This window comes from Mchenga conophoros, linkage group LG1, assembly GCF_057382185.1.
Source record: "Mchenga conophoros isolate Kocher_MC1m ecotype Shallow Benthic linkage group LG1, M_conophoros_male_GT1.1, whole genome shotgun sequence".
Taxonomy (NCBI): Eukaryota; Metazoa; Chordata; class Actinopteri; order Cichliformes; family Cichlidae; genus Mchenga; species Mchenga conophoros.
Genome location: NC_140526.1, coordinates 8643419 through 8670721, shown reverse-complemented (window position 1 = coordinate 8670721; position 27303 = coordinate 8643419). Strand labels below are relative to the sequence as shown.

General features: G+C 39.5%; 2 protein-coding genes across 4 annotated transcripts; one reads left to right on the top strand and one right to left on the bottom strand.

Moving 5' to 3' along the window:
* Window positions 1–256: 256 nt before the first annotated feature.
* On the bottom strand, window positions 257–13046 carry tars3 (threonyl-tRNA synthetase 3). The gene is made up of 19 exons (XM_085247468.1): window positions 12716–13046; window positions 12358–12444; window positions 12061–12248; window positions 11747–11870; window positions 11377–11501; window positions 9975–10092; window positions 9826–9890; window positions 9624–9702; window positions 8765–8911; window positions 7455–7553; window positions 4901–5067; window positions 4622–4784; window positions 4334–4471; window positions 3781–3858; window positions 3566–3666; window positions 2999–3103; window positions 2273–2345; window positions 2030–2144; window positions 257–757 (listed from the first exon to the last, which is right to left on the bottom strand). Exons 1-19 carry the CDS (start codon window positions 13037–13039, stop codon window positions 609–611), a joined length of 2445 nt encoding a protein of 814 aa, XP_085103594.1. The 5' UTR covers window positions 13040–13046; the 3' UTR covers window positions 257–608.
* A 328-nt stretch (window positions 13047–13374) lies between these two features.
* Window positions 13375–27108, top strand: ulk3 (unc-51 like kinase 3). 3 transcript variants are annotated; one of them, XR_014888663.1, is made up of 17 exons: window positions 13375–13497; window positions 14065–14207; window positions 15223–15363; window positions 15972–16092; window positions 16319–16414; window positions 16536–16679; window positions 17391–17473; window positions 18776–18931; window positions 19099–19204; window positions 19346–19386; window positions 19583–19685; window positions 20421–20485; window positions 20807–20885; window positions 21984–22141; window positions 22355–22395; window positions 24576–24623; window positions 24755–24776. XR_014888663.1 is itself a non-coding variant. In XM_085247580.1 (17 exons), exons 2-17 carry the CDS (start codon window positions 14103–14105, stop codon window positions 26967–26969), a joined length of 1410 nt encoding a protein of 469 aa, XP_085103706.1. In that variant the 5' UTR covers window positions 13375–13497; window positions 14065–14102; the 3' UTR covers window positions 26970–27108. The 3 variants fall into 3 exon arrangements, 2 of the variants coding, with proteins under 2 accessions (XP_085103706.1, XP_085103804.1); XM_085247580.1 differs by lacking the exon at window positions 21984–22141 and adding an exon at window positions 26953–27108 and having other exon boundaries at window positions 24755–24818; XM_085247678.1 differs by lacking the exons at window positions 22355–22395; window positions 24576–24623; window positions 24755–24776 and having other exon boundaries at window positions 21984–22348.
* The last annotated feature ends 195 nt before the right edge of the window (window positions 27109–27303 follow it).

Here is a 27303-nt window from a genome sequence, read left to right as displayed (position 1 = left end):
TATTACACAATAACAGCTGGAATTCCCATTATTGCCACCTATTAATCTACAGGCTTCATTCCAAAGCAACAGCATGATCAACAGTTATTACTTTGGAACAAATAAACTGATGAAGCATTAAAAAAAAAGTAAAAGAAAATTAACAAAAATGTGAAGACTGTCTCTACAAAATAAACCTATTGTAGTTTGTCATGATATCAAACTACTTAAAGATTAACATCTTCTGTTGTGAAAATAAAGAAACAAAGCACCCACATTTGGAGAATTTTTTTTATTATTATTCCTGAATTTCCAGGCAGATCTTGGTGAAAATAGATTAGTGTAAAATTCACACAACTTTCATGTCTTCACGTCGTTTCCTTAAGTTATTGAGTAACTTTTCTTGAGATACACTTAGATTACCTTGACATAATTTCAAACCCACGCTACCTACAGTTTTCCCCCGTTCACTGACGATCACAAGAGCACTGCAGAGTAGTTGTGCAGGCCCAGTCATTACATCCACTTACAGAGTATCAGTTTATTTTGTCTGCACTTTCCCAAAAACCATCTTGTGTCCCTTGTTGCCGTTTCATGTTTGAAGTATTAAAATCCAAGCTGTGCCTAGATCAGAACTCCTCTTCTGCATTTTGACAGCGAGACTGTTTGAGCAGGGTCAGGCGTGCCATCACCTCGGACACCGGTAGTTCTCCGTGGACTTTGTTGTCCCTTGTGCGCACATTGACACTGTTAGTCATCTTCTCCTTCTCTCCAACCACTGCCAAGACACAAGACAACAACAACTTTACACGGGCCAAGTTTCACCACACACTCCCACTTTGCGTGCTGAATTTGTCAGCTGTTGGTGGTTAACCAGCTTGGAGGTCTGTTTGGCTTCTAATCAATCAATTAAGAATGTTTATTTTGATGACTTTGACAGATTTTCACTTATTCTCTTCCTTCACTACATCCAAAAATCTTCTGTGACACACCTCTTTTCTCCTTCCTGTTAGCTCCATATTCAAACACCCTTTGATAATGTATCCACTATCCCTCCTCTGAGAATGTCCAAATCATCTTAACCTTCAATCTTTAACTTTCTTTCCAAACCGTTCAATTTGAGCTGTTCCTTTGTTGTACACATTTCTAATCTTGTCCATCCTGGTCACTCCCACTTGAAATCTTGACTCGACTGCCTCCAGCTTAGCTTCCTATCTTTTTTTTTTTGGGCCACCATCTCCAAACCACACAAAATGGCAGCTCTCACTAACATCTTGTAAACATATCCTTCCACAAATCACCCCTGACCCTCGACTCCCTCAACTCTGCCAGCACTTTCTTCTTCACTTGTATTATGTATTGTCCATTGCTTTGAATAGTTGACCCCAGATATTTAAACACATCCCCCTTCACTACCTCTACTTTCCTTGCATCTTTACTGTTACAAAGGTCAAACTCCTGCCTGACCTCATTTGATAAAATGTCCATCACCAATAACAACAAGAAGGGCCTCAGAGCTGATCCCTGATGTAATCCCACACTCAATCTTAAACACATCTGTCGTACTCTTACTGCACACCTCACCAAGGTCTCACTGTGCTCATACATGCCCTGCACCTCCCTCATATAAGTCTCTAGCACTTGAACAGTAAAGTTTCAGGCATTTTATTTGAATTCTTATCCATTAAGCAGGATCTGATCATCACAAATTCATTCTGAAGCAAGACTATGACCTCAGGAATTCTGACAAAGAACCACTTTTCCTGACCAGAAGAACAATGAGTCCTGCAGCAGATGGCCTGGCCCCCACAGGGCTCAGAACCAACATTAGTGATTCAGTTTGGGAAAACATGAAGAGACAGAAGACACTGACATAGCCTAAATCCAAAGAACTGTGGAGAATTTAATTTACTTTGTACCGTGTTAAACTATGGACACATCGTTTTCACTCACTACAAATGTACAAGCATCCTCATTTACCCGTTATAGACCACACCTTTGTACAGTTTGTTACTTAATGATCTAACTTGGGGGTTTTATTTTTCCTCACCAAGAATGAAGTTATACTGTGCCAGCTGAGCATTGCGGATTTTCTTGTTTAGAAGGCAGCTGGAGTCCAGATCAGCATCTGCCATAAAACCAGCTTCTGTAAACTGCTTACACACCTGACATGTAGAAATTGTATTTGTTAATGTTCAGTACATTTCAAGAACTTTCCATACTTATTGTCATTAACTACTGCATTACAAGAAAGAAATAATCAGAGACTAAGGCCACAATGGGGAAGTCATACCTTCTTTGCGTAATCCTCACAGGATGGGTTGACAGGCACTAACATCACCTGACGTGGAGAGAGCCACAGAGGCCTGGTGGAGGGTGAAACATGGGTATTACAACTTTCACATAGTGAACGATAGAAACATGACATGATCTGTTTCCTCAACAAAAAGGAGCTAAAATCATGATCTGAGGAGGTAAAAATCATGCCATAGTTGGAGAGCTGTTAGTGACAATACAGGTAGAATTTTATAGTAAGCCAAGATGCCTACAATAATTATAAAGACCAAAACATATTTCTAAATAAAAGAAAGATCAAAGCAGTGGGTCATAATACCACTGTATGTTAGTAGTTTTAGTAGGCCCATTGTGCTTATTGCCATCTCTATTTTGAACTCTAGTAAAATAGCTTTGCATAACTAAAATTGGGCTTCATGATCATCATTTGCCTGAAATAAGCAGTTTTAGCTCCTTTGCCTCCTTTTTAGACAGCTCTCTCCAGATTGGCCCAATCTCACAAATAGCTGGTTTGAACATCAGGTAGGTGGGGCTTCTGGTCTTACAGCCAGATGTGTGCCTGGGATCACCACAGGACAACTGAATGCTTGAAGACTGAACTGCTGGCTCACCAGGACTGCCATTTAAAATTTTAACCTTGTTTAATATGAGCATCCACTATTGTGACAGAAAGTACCAAAAATAATGGGTGTTGAATACAAAAGTAACCAAAACAACACATTACCATTTCCCTGCATAGTTCTCTGTCAGAATGGCAATCATCCTTTCCACTGAGCCTAAAATGGCACGATGGATAATGACTGGTCTGGATTTGTCATCCCCATCTTTTCTGTAATTGTAGCAAAAGAAACAAAAATAAAAACACTTATGTTAAATACGGTTGAATAAAAACATTTTGATGTATTGTTATATACACACTGACTTAGCAGCTCAAACTGGTTTTAATGTCAAGCACTCTTTTATTATTAACCCTGCAATCATTCTCATACCTTCCCATTGTCTTTCCAGAGACAATACTTTTCTGACACAGACGTCTATACAACTATAAACACCATTTATCCATGCACTGCCTGTCTATTGCTGCACAGCACGTGTATAATTTTCCCCATGGTGTGTATATTAATTGAAGTTCCCTGTGAGTCTATAGCCTGCCACCTGCACAATGAGTTCAGATTTGCATAGAGCAGCACAGGCTGAGACATCTTATCCAGGAGGGGCTTAATGCGTAATCCTTGGCGCTGTAAAGCACACAGACTCAGCAGTGTGTCAATATTTTTATTAGGTGACTCACCCCACAAAGGTCAGATTGAAGCGGATGGGCAGCTGGAAGTCCAGCTGAATGGTTGCACACTGGTGGTAACGTCCAATAGCATCTTTGATCTTAATGTCAATCTGCAATAACACAGAAAGAATTATACTTCTTTCCAGACCACAGAAGGAGATTCAAACTGAGCCAGTGTTTGGAAGGAGTTTAAAAAAAATGAAATAAAAAGATTCATTCAGAACCTTGGGTCCATAAAAAGCACCGTCACCAGGGTTCAGTCTCCATGGCTCTCCAAACTCATTCAGGCTGTTTTCCAATTGCTGTCAAGTATGAGGTAGAGGTTAGCATGTACTTTAAACAATACAAGGCAATTACTGTAAATCACGCCAAGTAGAACTACAGTAAAGTCCATAAGATAAGATAAGATAAGATAACCTTTATTAGTCCCACACGTGGGAAATTTGTTTTGTCACACTTGGGTATAGAGTTCAGTTTTAATTGGTGCTCTTATGCAATTTATAGCTGGACACTCGAAGGAATCAAGCCAAGAAAATGAGTAATGTCTTTTTTTGACAACACACCACCCACAGACAATCATGAAACTTCACAGATTTGACACTACTACTGCATAATTACATGGCAGGAGACCGATACTATCATCCAGAGTAGTTCTGTGTCAACATGAGCTTTTATTTGCTTAAATCTCTGCTATCCCTTTAGATTTATAATTCAGTAGTTGGATTTCCCTTTTTCACACGATTAACTACTTAAACTGTGACTCATGACACAGTTTACCTTCTCAGCTTGATTCCACACAGCAATGTCACCCAAATACTTGTCTGGGCGAGTGGAGAGGTGAAGCTGGAATGAGAATCCAAATACATCGTAAACACAGCGGAGGAAGTCCAGACAGCCCTTCATCTCTGACTCGATCTGTTTGAAAAAAACATATATACACATATGACTCAGCATTTAGGAAATGACTCATAATAAGCAGGTACGTGTTTTTAAAAGATGTTTTTCACATCTTGTTAGAAGCAAAAAACATCCCACAGAAATGTTAAAAACTACTGATGTTGTGACCTGATCCATTGCGCAGAAAATGTGAGCGTCATCTTGCTGGAAACGGCGCACTCTGGTCAGCCCGGTTAGTGTTCCTGACAACTCGTTTCTGTGTAGGACCCCAAAATCTGCCAGCCTCAGCGGAAGCTCTCGCCATGAGCGAGGCCTGTGGCTGAACATCAGACTGCAGGAAAACCAAATTAAATTACTTATATGTATGAAGTAATGTGTGCGATTTTGATATACAAATTGAGAAGGAAAACAAAAACAGTATTTCTTTCCTGAGAGCTCTACATTTACCAGTGCCCGGGGCAGTTCATTGGCTTCAGAGCAAATATGTCATCTTCCACGGAGAAGGAGAACATATTTTCGCTGTAGTGCTGCCAGTGGCCAGATGTCTCCCACAGTTTGCTGTTATAAATGTTGGGGGAGGCTACTTCCTGAAAGCCTCTTCTCCAGTACTCATCCTAGAAAAACAACAAACCACATTGGCTAAACACACCATTTAGGCTGCACAGGTACTCAACTGAATCATGACTTCTGGCATGCAACCTTAAGCTGCAACAATGGAAATCACATTGTGTGGGCTGTATTTATCCATTTGTTGCCATTAAGCAAAACATTTAACAGGCTGTTGAGCTGTTTAGCAGCCAACAGTACAAAGACACTAACTGGAAGAATTTCTGTCAATGTGCAAAACTGTGAATACCAAAAAGGAAGTTGCTGAAAAAGAAAATGCTTGCTCACTCAGCTTTCCTAGTATTATTTACCAGAAAATGGAGAATTTCAAAACCTGGAAATAAATGAGTGCATGTACTGAAATACTCATGACACTTCAGTCATGAGCTGGGTTCCCTGCAAAGTAACTTCTGACTATTAAATGTTTTGGTGAGATCTTGGAAAGGGAAATGCATAGCATGCTGGTATAATTTTCTCTGCAGTTTTAACAGCTATAAGTGATGTGATAATGATCTTACACCCTGTCTGTGCAATGTATGAGTTTGTCTTGGCATGGCTTGGTTTGGGGGTGTGTGCTGCGAAAGTCTTCAAGATGTTAGCATGTCTTTCCAAATACACCACGGAGACAAGTTCCTGTAGAGTCAGTGAACTTGTCTGAGCAGTTGAAGTTACGCTGAAATCTGAAGACTGAACTTTAAAGACCTTTTGAGAACTTCCAAATGTAGAGAATCTGCAGCTTCAAAAGTACTATTAATTTTCCTACTTTGACAACATGTGCAGAGAGGACTGGATACAGCTATTATCTTCAACTAAATGTACAACCCCAATTCCAAAATGTTGGGAAGCTGTGTAAAATTTAAACAAAACCCAACTATCTGTATGGTAGTACAATGTAGAAACTGAGAAAACGTACCACTTTCAAAAAAACTGTCTCATTTTGAATTTGATGGTATCAACATGCCTCAGTCCCTTGCATACAGAAAAGTCTCCAGACTAACAGACTCAATCTTCTGATATTATGCGCTGCAGATTAGATACTCAAAGTCTTTGCAATTTGTTGTTGGAGAAAATCATTTTGAAATTGTTTACTTCTGAGGAACTCTGTTGCTCCAAGATTCTCTTACTGTTGTCAGTTAACTAGTTGCAAAATATTCACCCAGCTCTTTTTTTTGACCACTTTGTTTTCCCACCTTTTGACACTTGTTGCTTAAATTTAAATTGAGCAAATATTTTTCATGAAATAGTAAGGAGGTCTCAATTTAACAATTGGATATGTCGTCAATGATATATTGTGAATACAATACGGGCTTGCAAAAGACTGTATTCTATTTTTATTTGCATTTCACACATCTTCCCAAAATGTTCAGAATTAAAGAGTTTATGTACCATTCAGTTTGACCTATATTTAGGTAAAAGGGCCTTCACAAGGACCAGGCCACATTTCAGATTACGCACTGTCAGGGTCCAACCAAAGTTTTCTGAAGCTCTGAGGTATTGATGAACAAAGCTGAACAAAGCTTTTCACTTGGTGTTACTGTTAGAGAATTGTGGATAAATATGATTGTCATTGTGCAAGATGATTAGATCGTTAACAGGACGATTAGATCTTTAGCATGAATGCTGACTTCTGTTTCCTACACAGACACACATACACATATCACCGATCACATCACATGCTCATAGACACACATCAGATGTTCTCTTTTGCAGACACACATGACACATGTTCACATGTGAGTGTTTTATCTGTTGCATGATTAATGAGATGTTTGTGTGACCACAGAGTTAATAAAAGGCTGCAGGGGAGGCTGGCTCTTTGGAGTTGTCTGGGACCAGGTGAGGAGCTTGCAGCTCCAAGACCCTGGTCCAATCTGCTCCCCTTGCAAGTTAAAATGGATCGAGCTCTGTCTTGCTTTGTTCATGGGAATAAGTCTCTAAACCAGTGGGGCCTGCAAAGTGCAGACCTAACAGTTACGCTACTTATTTTTGAGCTTCTGTGATTGGAAAAGTCACAGCGAGTGGTCTGCAAGCCATTGAGAAGGCAATCACGATTGCTACTCTGAAAATGCAAAGCACAGTCGTCATGGACTGTAAAATGATTGTAAGGGTTTCTGTGGTTCAGTAAAGTCCTTCCAACCAAAACTTTACTGAGACAAACGCTCCTAAAAGTCGACACAGTGTAATATGAAAACAATGTATATATGAATACTCTGGATCTGAGGCATACAATTATACACAAACAGTAATGATCCAAGCATTGACCTTAAACACTGCTTCACATCTACTGAGCTTGTAATACTGATATTCAGTTAATATTATCTGAATGTTCCTATAACATTTTCTCAAAATGATAAAGATATTGGAGATAAAATAAGCATTTGGCTGTATCTCCTACCCTGATGAATTCTGTCAGTGTGTGGTAGATGTAAGCTCCCCGTGGCATGAAGAAACAACTGCCTGGGCTGAGATCATGGAAGAAGAAGAGCTCTTGGTCCTGTGAAGCAGACAATTATAAAAATGATTTCATATCATCATTATCTGCAGGTACAGCCAGGAATAAACTCCATGCACAGCAGACCATCTGTCAGTGAATGACTGCCCACAACCTAACAAGAGAACAGAATAAACTTTTATCAAAAAGACTTAAGACACAATTTAATCACTATGGTAAGCACTGTTAAATCCAATTGAATAAATATTGTATTAATGACAATAAACTTTGCACTTTCCTTTGAAAAGAGGCTGTGAGATTTCAGTTTCTTGGCACTTACTTCTAGAAAGACCCCAATTACAGACCAATTTGAAATTCAAATCATGCAAAGGATTAAAGGAATGGTTTCTTATGAAAAAACACACACAGATACACACCCTCATCTCTATGTGTGCCAAAACATATTTGAAGAGTTTTGTTAAATTAACACATTAAGACCAGCTACTGCATTACGAGAATAGACTGTAGTAAGAGATTTAAAATGTACTGGGTCCATGCTGAACTATAAAAATAAAAAAAAGAAAAGGGGGGGGGGGGGGGGTCAAATTAGAAAAATACCACCGAACACAGTCTTTAAACACAACATGTCACTTTTGCCGCCTCCCTCCAACTGGCTTTGACAGCCTTATAGCTTGTGTTTAATATGGAAACTGCGTTGTAATAAGTGCTGATTGAGGTGTTGCCGTCTGTGTCTCCCATGCTGGGTAACCACCTGGGGCACTCTGATGACTCACTCACACTTGTTCTGAATGTGCCAATGTGAGGAAACACAGTGCCCTCAGCTGGTACATAGCAGCAACAGGCGATCTGGTTTTCAAGTGAGAAACCTCACATTCGATCAGTCTTGTATGGCACTGAAAATATAGAGAAGCTGAGAAATCGGTTTGGCAATGAGTTCTGCTTGCTGGATTACATAACAAGAGAACTCCTCTTCAACCTCTCAAATAAATGCATTTCATTTCCCATTTCTTGTGTGCATGTTCACAGTTAATGCTTGTAGTGTTGGTCCAGGTTTGTTTCAGTGTTTTGACACGTCTATAGAACCACCGAAACAAACTAGTGAAGAAAAACTTCTACAAAAACCTGAAAGTGGATCTGTTTGCCATCACATTACATAATTACAAATTAAATTGCACTTAGTACTGGGTTTAGGATTTGGTTTTAGGCCTGAGTCAACTAGGCATGCTAAAACACTACTGCCTACAATGACTCACTTTTCCAATCTTGCGATGGTCTCTGTTCTTGGCCTCCTCCTGAAAACGTTCCCATTCCTTCAACATCTTTGAGTCTGGGAAGGATATCCCATAGAGCCTCTGCAGAGTCTCCATGTCAGAGCGTCCCTCCCAGTAGGTGGAAGAGTTCTGATGACAGAATTAAAAATGCTTTGACTCAGTTTGTTAGGTGCTTAAGCCTATGACAACATTTTGAAAAATCCCTACAGTTTGCATACAAGTAATCCCTCCAAATCTTTGGTGTCAGACAGGATTTTTTTCCTACTTAGCACCTAAATAGTGCATTCTATATTCCCAGTTGGAATTTGATTCTAAAGCGCCCTCTCAAGTCCAATTTCCTACTCAGAAAGTCAGAGCAGACTCAGCAGCCCAGAGCTATCAAGCCAAGATGGCAGGACTGCCCATAAAGGGTAGTAAAACTTAATCTATACCGTCACTGTTATTTATTTGCGACTTACCCAGAGCATTGATCGGGTTCCATCTACGAATGTGCAGCAGCATAGTGCTGCATTGCTCTACCTTACTAAGAACCAAAACAAATCTTGATTTTCCTCGCTTTTTTCTGGAATCCGCTAACAAGTTCTGACATCCCAGTTCCAAGGTATCTGGAACACAGCACCAGTGTGATGCTGTAGAGGGTGTATTCTTGCTATAGTCATCTTGGGCATAAAGATTTTGCTGTTAAAACCTTCTGTTCTTTACAAAACTGTGAATTAGATGAAAACGGACTTGAAGGGAAAGGCTTGGTTGATCTCAGACAATCTCAGATCTTATTTTTAACTGTGAAGCATGCAAAGATCTCTACTAGAGTCCAAGAACAAAAATATGGAGTTGGAAATACCTTGTAGATCTTCATGGCCTTGATCTTGCCTGTATGTCTGACATGTGGACCTCTGCACAGGTCAATCAAGGGTCCACATCTATCAAAGAATTGTGACTTACAACAGTTAGCATTACAAGAAAATAAAACTTTAAAAATAATAACAGTAACACAGTGGACATTTCAAAAACACAGCAGTTCAAGTTAAAAATAAACATCTTACCTATAGACTGTAGTAGTTGGGGTGGTGACTTTCTCATTGAGAATGCGGCATTTAAATTTGTTGTACTGGAAGATGGAAACGGTTGGGGTTAGTAAGATATATAAGTCTAAGCAGAAGCAGAAGACACCAGTCTTACCTCTTTCACTCACCTTAAACATTTTTAGTAGTGTCTCCTTGCTGACTTCAAGTCTCTCAAAGGGCTGTTTTTCCTTCACCACAGCTTTACATAAAGATTCCAGGTCCCCAAACTCCATGCTGGACACACCTCTGGAAACAGCAAACATATTAAAAAGGACTCTAGGGAAAGGGACAGCCAACTGGCACAGTAATCTGGATGACATGTGGGTCAAAATCAAAACCCAAGAAGTAGAAACCATCACAGCTCACATCAAGTCAGTAGATGGGAAAATTAAGTTCATCTGGGAAGATACAAAGGACTCCTCGATGTGCACATTGAGGAGAATGCATTGATGTTTACCAGAAACCCCCCTCTTGAACACAAACTTTGAGTAATCAGGACCCTGCAACACCAGGCAGAAAACGTTTCCTCTAAGCCAGAAGGGAAAATGAAGGCGCACACACGCGCACACGCACACACGCGCACACACACGAGAATCTTCTCCAAGCACAACATCCCAGTGTACTTCAGACACAGCCACACACTCAGACAAAAACAGGTTCATCCCAAGGACAAAACACCCAAACACATACTAAACAACATAGTGTATATGCTGTGCAGTGCAGCAAGGAGTGCTCAGACCTCTACATTGGAGAAACCAAACAGCCACTCTATAAACCCATAGCACAACAAGAAGAGCCACCTCAACAGGACAAGACTCAGCTGTACATCTGCATCTGAAGGATAAAGATCACTCCTTTGAGGATGCCAATGTTTTCATTTTGGACAAAGACAGATTGTGTAAAAGAGGAGTGAAAGAAGCCATCTATGTCCACTGTGAACAACCATCCTTGAACAGAGGGGGTGGCTTATGACACCAACCGTCTGTAACCTATAATCCAGTTTTGAGATCCCTTCCCAGACGCCCACTCACATCTTGTGTCAATTGATCTCAATAAGTCACATGATAGGGTGAGGCAAGGTCTCGCAGTGGTTTCACCTGCAACCTCTGCTGATAATGACCCACACCTTGGCTCATGTGATTAGGCACATGATCAATACTGGGCCAACAATCCTCTTAAGGGACAACTCCCAATAGCGCTTAAAATCTGGAACTCTCCACCAACTGGTCTTAGAACTGAAGCAGCTTCTCAGGTGAGAGGTGAAACGTCTTCAAGAAACTCAAAGAAGTTTAGCCGCTTTTCATTTCAAGCTCCTTATATTAAGGGACTCAAGGTTAGTCAAGTCTGACATGAGGATGCTGTGGACCACCAGTCTATAATAAAAATCTCAAATGCATACACATGAATAATGATGATTATTGGCATGATTAATGCCAAAATGCCATACCAGAACATTCAAACTCGAATACAAAAAAAAAAAAAAAAAATATGTATGGAAATATTGAGCTATTAATGGCAATACTTGCTCACTTTTGTCCATCCAGGAACATGTCGTAGTAGAAACCGTTTTCTATGGGAGGTCCATAACATAAACAACCCCCATAAAAGCGCTCCATTGCCTCCCCCAGGATGTGAGCACTGGAATGCCAATACACCTAGGGATTAAATAACATTAACATTCTTGTGAGAAAAAAAAAAAGTAGTTACAGTAACTCAGTGTATGTTTATGGATGCCCTCATAAGTTTGTTTTGTACAATATTGAAAATATTTAAGAATAAAATTCATTGAATGATCTCAGAAACTGATTTGCAGTGCATTTATGTTGTGTCCCGCCAAATTCTGTATTTACAAACAATATTAAATAATTATTGACAACTTTAAAGGTTTAAGAGTACTCACAGCCTGAGCGTCCTCATTGTCAAAGCGCAAGATCTCAAGTGAGCAGTCCTGCTCAAGAGGCCTGTCCAGATCCCACAGTTCCCCATTTACCCGAGAAATCACAGCATTGTCAGCAAGACCCTGACTGAAAGACAAATGCAAATCTGTGTCAGCGGTTTCTCTCATTATGATAAAGCATGAGAATTAAGAATATTTGCAGAAAAAAAGCATAAAGAACACAGAGGCAACATTCTCTGTTGTTATTATTAGTAAATACCCACATTAAGTAACACAATTATTAGCTGATTATTAGTGATGAAATCAGTGGTACTAACCTGATATTACAGGCCAGCTGATATGGAGTAGTGACCCAAGCTTTGCCCTCCACCTTTCTCCCATCTGGGAGCTCCACTGTAATGGGCTTACGGTCTGCAGCTTTTTTTGACTGCAGGGCATCGCTCTCTCTCTTTAGTTCCTCATAAAGACTGAGACGCTCTGCAATGTATTCAGGCCAGGGACTCAGCTGAAGCAGATAAAAAATAAAATAAAAACAATCGAAGTCAAGAAATTGTCCACACTTTGGTATCAGCGTTTGGATGAACAGGATAACTTGCAGGTCCTGTGATCAGCACCTCTTTCATGCCTCCATCTCCTTGCACCTTGTCGTGTTTCTTCCCTTTCTTGTTCCCATCACCTGTTTTTGTACTCACAGTTGCCACCTGTTAATCAGAAAAGAGTGTGCTTCTTCAAACCTGCAATGTCCTCTTATCACGATTTCTGCCAAGCCACATTATCAGCCTATTCACCGCTTAAAGAGTGCAAACACATGGGCTTGACTAGGGTTGCTATTTCTGGAAATGGGGTAGCATAGCTTGCCATTTCACGGGACAGAGGCCCGCTACTCATAACGACACAGGACTACTACGGCTCACAGCTTACTCATATTACAAAAAAAAAACCGATTTAAACTACACCGGTCTGTATAATTACCTTGTTATTGTCAGCTCGGTTGTTTGTCTGCTGAGGTTTGGTGGTATTTTTCTGCGGAGCTTTGTCACACTTGGCTCCTTGTTGCCTCTTGCCCCGCGCCTCCTCCAGCTCCAACTCCGCCTGAAGACCCCGCCGGAGGTGCAGCAGCCGATACCTGAGCTTCTCATTCTCCGTCCGCAGGTTCTCCAGCTCCGGAGAGACCACCGCGAGACCGGCGGCGTCTAGACCTTGACCCAGTCCATCCCGGAGCGTGGATATTTCCCTGGTGAGGAGCAAAATTTGCTCCTCCTGGGCGGCCAAACGTGCAGCCAAGCACTCCGCCATCTTTAAATGACCACCAATGACAGCTGACTTCCGCTGAGCTTTTATAGAAAATAAAAGCCTCGACTCCAAATTGTGGTAAAAGGACAAACCAAAAAAATGATCTATCTCTAACCAAATTAGATTTGATATAGAGTTTTACATGTTTTACATTAATACTAGGTTAAAAAAAAGGATTTATTCAGTTTTAAGCAGATCTTTTAACTGATCTCCTCGAGAAGTGAGTAATATTTTTGTGGGTGTTACAATTCTAATTTCCTAGTATACTAAACCGCTATCAAAAACGACTTTTTCATAGAAAGCCATCGCTCCCTTGACTTGCAGTAACGGAGTATCAACACTAGGAGGCAGTAACATATTTTTAATACGTGTTGACGTCAGCTGCTGTACAGCATGAGACAGTCTAACAGCAGGGATGTAAACAGTACTTTCCTCATTCATATGCTGCGGCTGGCCTACAGGTTCGTGACAGATATTTCCTGGTCCATTTGTTATTTTTGTGTGAACCAGGAAACCTGTATATACTCTGTGTTTAATCCGGGCATTGGTTTACTTCGAGTACATCTAGTGGCTGTGTACATACTAGCATAATGTAAAAGTGCTAAGTTAGCTTGCTAGAACTTCTGAAGCTAACAGGGTAAACAGGAATGTGTGCACTTTTAAAGAAAAAAAACTGTTTACGGTTCTTTTGTGTATTAGGATGATAAATACTTGCTAGACGAGCATTCATTAGCCTGTCTGAAATTCGGCATGAATTCAGGATACAACAACCGAAAGTAAACTGAAGCTATAGTCTTCACCAAACTATTGATTTGCCTGCCTGGATAGAGAAGAATAAGTGACGCCAACTCAATAAAATGTTTATACTATAAACATGTATTTGATAGAATATTTGAAATACGCTTTATTGCAATAGTTTTGAAGCGATATGGCTGTGGTCAGACTGACGACTTTCCCTTCCTTCTCTTCGTGCTGGTTAAAATTAGGTATTTGGTATTAACAGGCAGCATATCGATCTTAAATTCCAGCTTAGATCTGTGTGGGAGAATCTCATGCTGGTGGCAACATGGCATCAACTTCCAGCTTTGCTCCTCCAAAACTGTCAGACTTTATTCTCACAGAGCGGCTGGGCAGTGGTACATATGCTACAGTCTACAAAGCCTACAGGAAGGTGAGTTAATCTGTGATATGTAAATGTGGGTATTATTAGTCATTTTGATTATATACCACACATTTTACATTCCTAATTCTTTCTGCATTTAAGGCTCACACAGAGTATGTTATGCACTATGCATAATAATGTCAAAAAGAAAGTTTAGACAGGTGTCCATGCAACCCTGCGCATTTGATTAATTGATCATCTGCAAGTGTGACAACTTCTAAAAAAGCTGAGGTTTTTTAGAAGTGGTCACCTCAACTCTAACTGAATTTCCTGAACTCCGAGTCCTAGCCTAACAGAGGCCTAGCCTAACTCCAAAAGCCTCAGCTAGCATGTTAAATGTTCAAGTTCATGATGGTAAAGTTAGAAAAAGGCGGAATAATATGGCTTGCTAAGAGGGGTTATCAGGAGAAAAGTTCTTATCTCTCAAATCAACATGGCACATAACAAATCAAAAGACTTCTGAAACAATGTCCTTTGGACAGACAAAGCCATAGTGGAGATGTTTGGCTATAATGTACAGCCCCTACTTAGCAAAAAACACAGCATATCAACACAAACACCTGCCAACTGTCAACAACATTAGTGGAGTGGTAATTTGGGCTTGTTTTTCAGCCACAGGATCTCGGCACAATATTGTAGAGTAAAATGCGAGGCTATTTGACTGATAGTTAAAGCATTGTCTTAATTTGGTCACGAATGGTTGAAAAAGAAAAGAAGCAAGATTTTGGAATGGTCCAGTTAATGTCCAGAGCTCAACCCGATTTAAAAGCGTGGCAAGACCTTAAGAGAGCTGAATATAAATTAATTTCTACAAACTTCAGTTAACTAAAACTACACTGTAAAGGAGAGTGGGCCAAAATTCTTCCATAATGTTGTGAGAAACTGTAGTCATGCAGAAAACGGTCACAAGTCATTGCTGCTGAAGTTGGTTCTGTGGACTTTTTAGTCATGGAGCGTACTTGATTTCTCAAATGACTATGCAGTCCTGTTAAAACCTTTTTTTGTTTGTTTGTTTGTTTTGCAGGGGAACAGTCGAGAGGTGGTTGCAGTTAAAGTAGTTGGAAAGAAGACTCTTAACAAGGCTTCCACAGAAAATCTGCTCACAGAGATTGAAATCCTAAAGACTGTGCGCCATCCTCATATAGTGCAGCTGAAAGACTTCCAGGTTAGCTCATACATGTGTTTTAGTATAGCTGGTACTTATGCAAGGTTTTTTTTTTGATGAGCAGAGTTTTGTGTCCCATATTATCTGTCTGGCTTTTTAATAACTGTTCATCTAGTTCAGGAATATAAGGGCGGGAGCTTCTCCCAGCTGTTGTAGGGTGAGAAGCAGGATACACCCTGGACCAGTTGCAGCAATCTCCCAAAATAAAAAATAAAAAATACTGTAAATAATATTTGTGGTACTTAAAAAAATCAATAAAATAGGAAAAAGGAACAGAAAGGCACTAGCCCCATATTATTATATAAACTTTTCCCAGATTAAATAATAAATTGTTTTAAAACATTTTGTTATTTACAATATTGTGTTTACTATATTTGCACCTTTTTCTACATTAATTGTTTGGATATCACTTTCTATATAATTTTCTATATAAATTTTTTATATAATTTCTCTCTTGTTTATATGTTTTCTTCCTGTTTTCTTCTTTTTTAGCTGATATTTATGTTTTTAAAACATTAAGAAAGATATTAACGAAATAAATGTGAAATAAAACTAATACTCTTGCTTCGACTCTGTCCCTCAGTGTCTGAACTTTTCTTTTTCATCAGTGGGATGCTGAAAATATTTACTTGATTCTTGAATGGTGTTCTGGTGGCGATCTCTCCTGCTTCATTCGCAGTCGCAGGATTTTACCTGAGAGTGTGACTCGGCGCTTCCTGCAGCAGATTGGTGGGTGATTCCCATTTCAAACAATATTGCTGAAGTTTTATGTGAATGTTTTTGATGAGAGACTTGTTTGAAAGCAATCAGCATGAAGCAGGTTTTTACATACCCGTTTTAGGAAGTCTGGAAATTAAATCCAATTCGAAAACTTTTTCAGCTGTGCATACTTGTTTGTGGAATAAAATTGCATTCATATTCTATCCTGAGCTATTACATCTGTCCACAAAAACAGCTTGTGCCCTCCAGTTTCTTCATGAGCGAAATATCTCACACCTGGATTTGAAACCCCAGAATATTCTGCTCAGCGGCTCTATCCTGAAACTAGCAGGTGATCACATGCACTCACTAAACAACAAGCACGGGAAGCTAATGTTTTACTGTAAACATGCCAACTGGTAGAGAATAAACAGATGGTTTCAGATGTAATTTACTTCCTAATTTGCCCACAGATTTTGGTTTTGCACAATACATGTCCCCATGGGACGAGCAGAGTGTCCTGAGAGGTTCTCCTCTCTACATGGCTCCTGAGATGGTGTGCCGTCGGCAGTATGACTCCAGGGTGGATCTGTGGTCTGTAGGAGTTATTCTCTATGGCAAGTACTGCGTGTTCACATATTTTATCTCTTGTGAATGTGAAATGCCATCAACATGAAGAATACTTTGCTTCATTTGTCACTTGTAATGCATTTGTGTTAGACATCTTGGCAACTAATGTGGTTCTGGGTACACAGAATCTGGTGTAATCTGTCCTGTGCCATGTTGTGTGTCTCACTTCTGACAGTAATTTATAATATCTTGACACCACTCCTTTTCCAGCAATAAAAGGCTAATCAGCTGACTGACCCTGCAGGCTTGAAAGAGCTCACTCAGTAGGCTAAAAGTAGAATTGAACTATTAATCATCAAGTGACAGAGTGGTGAAGAGCCCTTTATGGGTTTTTAGTGCAGTAATTGTGCAATAATATTGTAATAGCACACAGCAGTAACGTGTGCTATCGGTGTGACACTGTACAGTGCAAAATGAAAAGAATATTTTATATTATGTGCTTTTTAGAAAAGCTAAGTAGAATTAATTTAATTTTTCATTTGCACAGAATTTTTCAATAAAATCCAACATTCAAGTTGTTGATTGTTTTAATATCTATCTGTCTATCTGTCTGTCTATCTGTGTATCTGTGTGCAAGAGTTTATTAAGATTGCTCAGTTGAATCACTTTCTTTATTTTTTTTATTATGAAGTACTCAGTAATTATTGCATAATTATTCTTTTGTAATAATCTACTGCCCATTGTTTTTGTGCACACAGAGGCATTGTTTGGCAGAGCACCATTTGCATCAAAGTCATATGCTGAATTAGAGGAGAAGATCAGGAGCAACCAACCTATTGAAGTAAGTTATGAGCAATCTGGTGAATGTGTTAGAAAAACTTGAATTGCACTGGTTATGAGCAAATGTGCAAATGACAATGACTATTCCAACTATGGATGTAGAAATCCTGCTGAATGCTATAGTTATGTTTCTTATGTTTATAAAAATTGCTCGTCAGTATGCAAAGGCACAAATTTAAGCATTTCATTTTGTTACATTTGTACAGTATCTCCATAGTATATTGGGGTTGATCAGGTTTTCCAGATTGATATGTATCATTACATCTTCTTCAAATTAGATAGCATAGTAATAATTTCCTAACAGTAAATCTGAAATATGCTGTAGGTGGCCTGTGTAGAAAACACAACAGTTGCAAGTATTTTTCTCCCATGTACTGGATTTAACCACTAGATGGCAAACTATTCCACTCAAGAGGAACCAGCAATTGAAGCTCTACTGAAACATGACTGGTCCTCTTAAATCACCTACAACATTCAAGACAATCTGAAATGTCTCTTCTAGGAAGCTGAAGAACATGAACTTTTAAATGATGAGAAATAATAAAAGATACTAGATGAATCTGAGTGAAATAAACATCAAGACAGCAGCATAAGCTGTTTGTTTATTCCCTAAATAAATGTTATCCTCTCTTAGCTTCATTCCATACTTTTACTCTTCTCATTTGTCCTCTCCTGCAGTGATTCTGTGGTCTACTCCAGAGTTTGACAAATACTGATTTAAGAGGGCAGTCTGGGACTGAAAACTGTGTTTACATACAGAAAACAAGGGCTTGTGATCTCTTAAAAAAGAGACAGAGAGAGATAATTAATTAAATGGCTTAGTAACTAATAACTCTATTTGTGTCTTTGTCCTATTTTTTGCCACATGCGCAAACCACATTAGGCGTAAGATTGGAAGAATTATCAAGAAAACATGTGCTTGTTTTACCCTTTCTTTAATGGAGACAAGAAAAGGGGAAAGAGGGGCGGAATGACGTGCAGCAAAGGTCCCATGACAGTAATGAAACCCTCTGTCCAGCCTTTGTACGTGATGGGCTACTGGGGCATCCGCGATCCGTGCACTTTAATGTTGGAGGACTTTCAAAACACTAGGATTCTTGAATCAGACATTAGTCTTAGACTTAATTGATTGCATTAGCACATGGCCCATTATCCAGGGATTCACACAGAGAGTTTAAAGGTCATCTTTTGACAGAAAGTAGCAACGTGAGACCAGAGGGTCTGTGGTAACAATGTGCTGTCCTTTTTCCTTGTATCACCATGCCGATTGGATGCAATGCAATAAGGTTGTGTTTTGTATCAGCTCCCTCCCGGGGCCAGGGTATCCAAGGACTGCAGAGACCTTCTGTTGCGGCTGCTGGAGAGAAATCCAGATGCCCGGATTACCTTTGCAGAGTTCTTTACCCACCCTTTTGTGGATATGGAGCACATGCCAACTGCAGAAAGTATAGTGAAAGCGGTAAGAGACTAGGATTATTCCAGATTTTCAAGAAATATTTTGTATGTGACTGACTTTTATACATGCGTTTGTAGGTCTGTAAACATACTTTCGCTGTGTGGTGTTAATGAATAGACGTTTGTATCCGTTTCCAATCAGTAATACCACTTTCTGTTTCTTCTTTCCAGAAAAAGCTGGTCCTACAGGCCGTTCAGAAGGACCAGGAGGGGGAGAGGTCTGCAGCACTCTCGCTTTACTGCAGTGCTCTTGAGCACTTTGTCCCTGCTATTTATTGTAAGAGCAACAACCACCATAATATCCTGTCTATGACTTAAGGCCCACTATGATGCACTGTCTTTGTTCCAGCACAATAAACTGGCAAAGGAAACTCAATAAATGAAAAACCAACACATCTCTTTTCTTTGCCCTCCCTAGATGAAACAAATTGTCAACGTAAAGAGGCCCTCAGGCAAAAGGTAGGCCTGAAAACAGTCCTCACATTCACATGTGGATTGCCCTCTATTTTCAGTTGCTTTTTTCCCTATAATCCAGTGGCTCTCACTTGTAATGAATTCTTCTTTATGAAAACCATATGTGTGTATAGAGAGCATGAGAACCATATGTTGTGGTTGATGTAATTAAGTTAAGTCAATGTAAGCGGCCTTTCCACAGGTCAGGCAGTATGTGTCCAGAGCTGAGGAGCTGAAAGCCCTGGTAGCTTCGGACAACAGGCTGAGCTTCGAGCAGGCGCGGACTTCCAGGGACATCCTCCGAGGTAAAGAAACAAAAAATAAAAATAAAAAACATACATCTCCGGGCAGAGGCTGAGGCACCACATGGCTCCCAAGCTGGATGTAGCCTGCTGTATTTTGTTTTACATAAGCACTGTGCTTGTTAATCAATATCCTATGTTTACACCACACATTATTACCAAGGCCACACACCAGTCTTTGCAGCCTTCATTCAAGCAACATGTCTGTGAAGTCCAGGTTCACTTAGTGCTGCACTATGAATCAAACTTGAGCCTTGTTTAGCCACACACTGTGTATCATTTTTCTTTTAACTTAGATCAAATAATTGGATGTTTACTTCAAAATGGGTTTTTGTAGAATAGCAAACATGCAAAGATGAAACATGTAAAACTTTAATCAGTATTAGAAGGAAAAAAATGTTCATTTCTCTTTGTCCTGGAGGTGAAATGTCTGTGAAGGTTTTCAGTCATCCAGGTCATCGTAGTCTAAAGAGCTTGGAAAGAAAAGTGTCTGGACTTATTTAGGTTTCTTGAAGACGTTTTACCTCTCATCGAGAAGCTTCTTCAGTCTGAAGCTCAAACAATTACTCAAATATATAACTAAACCACTGTGTCCACAATACAGTTTGTCATAAGATGCATCAATATTTCATGCTAATTTCAAAGTTCTGCACATGTTTCAGTAGAATGAGTTCTGCTGTGTGTCCATCTAAATTCAACAGCAATGCAAAGTAGTTTTCTGTTTTTCTTCATTTGCAGAAATGTCTAAAGATCAGCCACGTCTGCTAGCTGCTTTGGAGATGGCCTCTACTGCCATTGCTAAGGTTAGATGGGTTTATTGCGGGATGATGACATCACTGTAGTTACACATAAAGGCAAAGTGAAGTAAAGGCAATATAATGGAGAATAAGACCTAAGTGGAAGAGTAAAAAACCAAACCCTTCTCTTAGATTGATATCCAAACCACATCTTTTAAGCTCATTTGTGAACCAAACAAATGTTTGTTTGTTTTTTCAGTTTTGTGTCTGTTGTTTCAGCAGCCAACAAGAAGGGAATAAATTGTGTAGTAGTAGTAGTGGTGCTAGTTAGTTTTTAGTTACTTGATATACTGGCTTAAATAATTTCTGCCTAACGTTCCTGTATAGGAGGAGAGTGGATCAGATGACCTTGAGGCACTGGATATGTACCAGCAGTGTTTAGGGGAACTACTGTTGGGACTAGCAGGTAGACAAATACATTTCTTTCGTTATAACATCAGTTATTCAGATTTTTATAGATGTTGGTTGCTGAGCCACTTCACCGGTTCTTAAGGTAAGCTAAAGTGCTAAAGCATAGGGAATGCTGAAGTGTCACCAAAGACAATGAAACCATCTTGTAGTCCTCTATCTGGTACTTTCTCTGCACACTGAGACTGTAGCAGCTTTGTTCGTGTGTTTGCAAATATTTGGTACTAGAGAGAGAAAAATAAGAAAGATTTTGAAGAAAAATAATTTTAAAAGGCAGCTTGGCACTTAGAGTTATGTAAAGTGGGGTAATAATGAGTAGGCTAGGACTCAGAGTTCAGGAAATTCAGTTAGAGTTGAGGCTATAGCTAGGTCAAGAAATAGCTAAGGAAAAATGATCCTCAAGGGAAAGACGTTGGAGAGTGAATAAAGAGTAATTTAACTAGAATAAGAAAAGATACTAAACATGACAAAGGGTCTTTTAGAGAGGTGGATGCAAAGAAAGGGTGACCGGGGGAGAGTGAAAGGTAATCTGAAAGGTTGAAAGACAAGAGACTGTGAAACCACAGACTTGGAGAGAGATGGGGACACTTAGTATGACAGACAGAGTAACAGAAGAGACTCCAGTGACTCTGTCTGTGGCCTGGCGTCCATTAGGCTGGGTTCATGAGCTCATCTGGAAGATCAGCCCAATGGAAGAGGTGGAATAGAGTGATCCAGATGTGGCTTTGAGCTGGGATGAGACCCGTGCCAGCACCCTGTGTGTGGTATGAAAGCCTTGCCATCTGCTTCCCATTCAGACAGAACACTTCACTTATTTGTGTTTACACACTGGAAACAAACAAAAACTATTATCTTTCTAATAGACAAGAGCTCTAAGCATTCAGATACTGCTTTTGAAACAAATCTGGTCAATTAAAAAATACTGTTACTTTTTCACTTGAAATGGATATTAGTTTCTAAAGCTGTCTGAAGAAAATTTTTACACGTGTAGAATAACGCTGATAGCTTTTTTCTTTTTCTTTTTTTTTTTAGATTTGTTATGCTATACTGGTTTAGTTGGTTGGTGAATGCAGTCTCAACCACCTTCTCTCTCCAGTGTCAGGGAGCCTTGTTGTGGCAGAGGATACCATGAGGAGTATAGTCGGGGGAAAAGATTGGTTCTTTGACTGTCTAGGAGCTCTTTGCCACACAGCTTTTCACCATGCCTAACTACCACAGACTCCTCTTTTTACTGCTCATCTCTCTCCATTTTCTGTGAGTCTTCTCTTTTGGATGGTAGTTGGTGAAAACACTGGCCTACATTAGAAACCATCCCATCTTGAACCTCACTAGTGAAATCCAGTCTTGTAGTTGACCTCTCCCAGAACAAACTAAGTAATTAGCTATTGGACTTCTCTCCTCCCTTCATCTCCTCATTATTTTCCTCATTATTCTTATGTCTTTTTTTTTCTCCTCTTGGTGAGCCAGCCGAGCCCCAGGGCCGCAGGAGGGAGCTGCTCCACAGCGAGGTGAGTGTGTGAGGAAGGGATTCTGGTTCAGTGCTCACAGTAGGAACGACAATCTCCTACCTCCACTGAGCCCTCAGCTGATCACCTTCCACAATACACACTCCATCACATAACCTGCAAGCATTTTTTCCACTCATCAAATACGATTTTGTTTTTGTTTTGTTTTTTGGTAAAGAACAAATAATATAATTCATCATCTATAGTTCCTGTAACATACCCATAGATCACTGTCCACGTAGATAATTGGATATCTTGTATTACCAGTGTGTCACGTGACCACTCTTGCAGAGGTACACATACTGACAAATTATCAGTTACATAAAGCTTTATGGTGCTTTTTTTTGGTTTTACAATTTAAAAACTTTGCTAAAATTTAGCTAGATGTCTCATTCATAGACTATTGTTTTTTCTAATCCACTTCAGTTACTGTAGAGGCTGGAAAGCCTCTGTTGCAAAAGAGTAATGTCAACTTTAAAGTCAGTCAGCTAAAAATGAAATGTTTTTAAAAATGTGGGGATGTGATGAATCTAAAATGTCAAGAAGGTCAGCATCCATTTATTTATTTCTAATCTTCTTACACTTGCGAGAACCTGGGGGAATAATAGCCATGTTTTTCCAACATCCTCAACGAAGCTGAATAAAACCCTAAATTCTGCAATCCTGTAAGATTGCTTACTGTAACTTTGAGGAATTAGGATCCTGGATTCTTGCATTGATGAGGTGTTGTGTATGTCTGTTGGTAAAGCTCCGGAGTCTTTTGTTTTTGTGAAGATTGTTAATCCAGAAACTGATCCAACAACAGACAGCCATATTTCAACAACAAAGCCAAAAAAAAAGGGGGGGGGATTGAATGAGCCGTGTAGACCTCCCTATTTGAAGTTTTATGGGTGCTTGTCTTAAGTAAATTCAGCTGCGGCTGTAATAATCTAATGCAGCATTAGGGAGGCGAGTTTGGGGTATTAGATTGAAAGCATGTGTGTATGTGAGAACCTAAAAAAGCCAACACATGCTGCCATGGCTGGCCTCCATGTGCGTTCATATCTACTGTTGAGCACACTTTGGTCTCTCAAAGCTGTAATTCAATATTCTGGCTTCTCAGTAGTGAGTCATAGCTTGGATCTAGCTAGTGTATGTTGACATAGTGTCATTATGGCTGAGCATACATGGGATCTCTTTGTCTTGTAGCCTTTGTTGGTAATAAAATTTCTGCAAGTTATCAGCATGCCCCATATACTTTGCTTACCCGTGTAGATTTGTTCCACATTTATTGTAGTTGGTGATTAAAGGGATTGTGATTAAAGTTTTGTGGCTACATAAGGTTGGGGTCAGAGCCGGATACTAAAAACCTGTGGTCAGAATGATTATTTGGCTCCAAAGATTGGTGTTTTAAAGGGACATTATGGATGTCATCAATTTAGGTCTCCCGTCATTACGATCCTCAGATGTTACTTCAGTAAGACCTGAGAGAGCTGGCTTTAAATTGTGACAAAGTGGGGGTACAACTAGGTATTAGGTGCAGCCAAAAACCTTCATGATCACCAAAGGACTGATTACCACAGTAAAGAGCATCCTCGAGCCTTGTGATGACAGCAGTTACCGCTTGCACGTGTGTGCCATATGAAATCTTTTCAAAAAATAGAAATACTAAGTTGCAGAGATGATTGGTTTGATCTGATTTAATTCAGGTTTTGCCAACATGCATCCAGAATTTATTGTTTGTTTGTTTGTTTTATGCACAAAATCAGCACAGTGTAGAGTAAATAATAAATAAAATACATAATACACAACAAAAAACAATTAACCATCTGTATACTTCACTTAAAGGCAATTAAGTCACAATAAAATGTAAAAAATTAGACTATATGGTCATACTGGAAGCTGTCTGAGAATTACTAGTGTTATGTAACCACAAACTACAGCTGAGGGTTGTACTAATGTGTTTTGTTTTACAGCCTTTTGATAACAAAGAAGACTTTTTATTAAAAACCAGAGAAAAGGGGGATCACTGAAGTCTAGGAACTATGAATATCTGTACAATCTGTTATCTCATCTACTATGGGATGGATTATATTTTAACTAGTCAGCCTTGCTTCTGGATTCATGCTGCAGGCACAGTTAAAATCCTGAGTAGAAAACATGTTTAAAATGAAAGCCACTGTGCCTGTGTTGTATCTCATCAGATTAAAAGCCTCATGAGCAGAGCTGAATACCTCAAAAAGCATATTAAGGTAAGCATGCACTCCTTCAGCGTACATTCAAGTGAAGGAGAAGAAAGACCCCAGACTGTATGAGAAAACATTTGATTTACAAAAAAAACGGAGGCAAGGATCTTAAGATACATGTTTTGTTAATTTTTCAGATGCAGGAGACTCAAAGGGACGTTTCTCTGGATCGAGAATCTCTCGCAGAATCCGTCAGAAGTTGTGAGTCTCCCTGTTGTGTTGTGTAATCATTACTTTGCCCTTAAATGTGTTTTTACTTTTTTGATTTTACCTTGCAGCCATTCTGATAAGTAGCTACAGTATATGTAGTGTTAGTGAGGGGATGTGGTGGAAGTTGCTGTAGGTGAGGAACACACATCTCAAGTTGCAATGAAATGTCCTTTCACTGAAGTTTTTTCCACTAGTAAAATATGAGCCATTCTGTTGCTGCTCTGGCCGCCCTGCTGGGCTCCCTGACTCTTTCATTTTATTTCCATGCAGCCCTGTCCTCCCGTATAGCCTATATTGTGAAAGTGAGACATATTCAAAGAAAAAAATAATAACTTTAAAAAATCTAAACTCGAAACTTCTATTTAAGGGTTGCTTTTTGTTCCTTTTGTGTCGCTACATGTCAAACGTCTCCACAAAGTTAAGTTTTAATATCTGCAAATTTCTGTAGTGGTAACCTTTGTAGACAAAACCTAATTCCTCATATTTTCTAAGCTCTGCTCCTAGATGGATAGTAAATACTTAAAGTCGGGACAATATCCTGTTCTCCGCTAGGGATTCCTGGGGAGTTATGAATTTAAAAAAGAAAAAAAGACAGGAACGGGGGAAGGCAACTGATGACTGTAGAGGCCGTTTAAGTTTCATGAAGAATGTGGCTTCTTATTCTGCTGGTGTTATTTTAATAAAACCACACCACAGTCAGCCTGGCTGGCACTAATCCAACAGTAGCTGTAGTAGAGAGGGTCGCAGCTACGCCCAAGTCTGTCTGGTGACCTTAGACTACACCAACATAAGCATAACCAACTTTTGCTGAGAACTGAGATCTCTAAACTCCTCTAAAAAATCACATGTCAGACTGTCTTGGTAGTCCATGTACAGCACCTTTCCCTTACAAGCCTGGAGCCCTGAATATTTAAACTGGCATCATATGCATGATCAGTGTAGCCCAGCAGGGGATAGAAATGAAGGTCTTGGCAGATGAATATCTGATAACTCCATTTACATAAAGGTTTATTTATGGAAAAGGACTGGACATGTTCTGTTTGGCTCATGCAGCAACAAACAATAAAAGAGGACTCGCATCTCCTCCAAGGTCACGATTTAGTGTGTTTACAAAATTAATTATATTTTATCAGTGTCAGTGGCTGTTTGTACTGGCTTTGTTCAAAGATGAGTTGGCTTAGAGCTGTAACACCTCAGAAGAAGATTGTTATAGAAAATAATTCAAAGCTTCTTTTGTTACCCTGATGCAGAAAATGTCAGCAAGAAAAAAAAATACACAAACAAGTATAAGCAATTGGATTTTCATGGAAAAATCTGAAACATGGGGATCATGCCAGAATTCTGATGCAGGCCTAATAAGCATAGAGTACATTTTATTCTAAATGCAGATGATTATTAGTTTCTGTCACTGCTATAACATCAGTATTAAAATCACAAGAAGAGTATACATATACTGCAAACTACATATACTATTTGGTGGGATGCCAGTCTGTCTATGCTGGAGAGTGGACAGGAGACGACACACTAAAGCACTTTTCACACATGCACTGCAGCCCTGGACTCTCCTAAGTATTACCTAACAGAGACGCATGTGAGGACTTGAATATCTGATGCAGTCAATTCGGACATTAGCTGGTCTTTAATCTGCCTGTACTTTCATTAAAGTTTCACAATTGAATTTAGATTCAGAAAACTGATTGATGAAGTGATATCTACGTAGTGTAACGGTGATTGCTAATTATGCAGTGGCACAGACAGAACACCTGGGCTGCTGATGTGCACTTCTGTACACAGCAGGAGAAGGAGAAAGACATCACATTTAAGCTCATAGGTAGTAACACAAACGCGCATTAAGTTAGATAATTAATTTATAAATAAACTTTAAATGTTTATAAAGAGTTGTTTTTATAAAAATGTTGAAGATGTTTAGTCTAACACACTGTTTTCCTTTAATCAGTCGAAATGAATAACATAAAAGTTTCCTAAGCAACTCTGGAAAATATTCTTCATCTTTTTGGATGCCAGATGTGTTTACCGAACCCTTAGAGAATAATTATTTCAAATGTTGTAGGAAATGTGTTGTAATCTTGAAAAAGTGGAGCTTGACACATTTCTGTCTTCTCAGCCTGCTGTTTGCAGTAAACAGGACAGCCACCGTGGGAAGACTGGAACTCCTCGGCTGTCTGTCAGTGTACAGGTTGGACACAGAGCCTTCACCTGACCAGCTTTCTGCTGTAGCCAAATCACACCACATCCTAACCAACTGAGTACACTATCTGGGTGGGATATTGCACTTGCCAGCCAAATGTGGTCAATGTTTTGGCTGATGCTGTAAAGTTTTTACATGAAATGATTGGACAGGTAGTGAACTTCTGTTTATTATTTTTCAGGAAAAAAAAAGTTGGCTGGTAAGAAACTCTTGAATTTTGGATTTGCACACTGCTGAATGTGAAAGTTCCCTGTTCTTTACACTGTT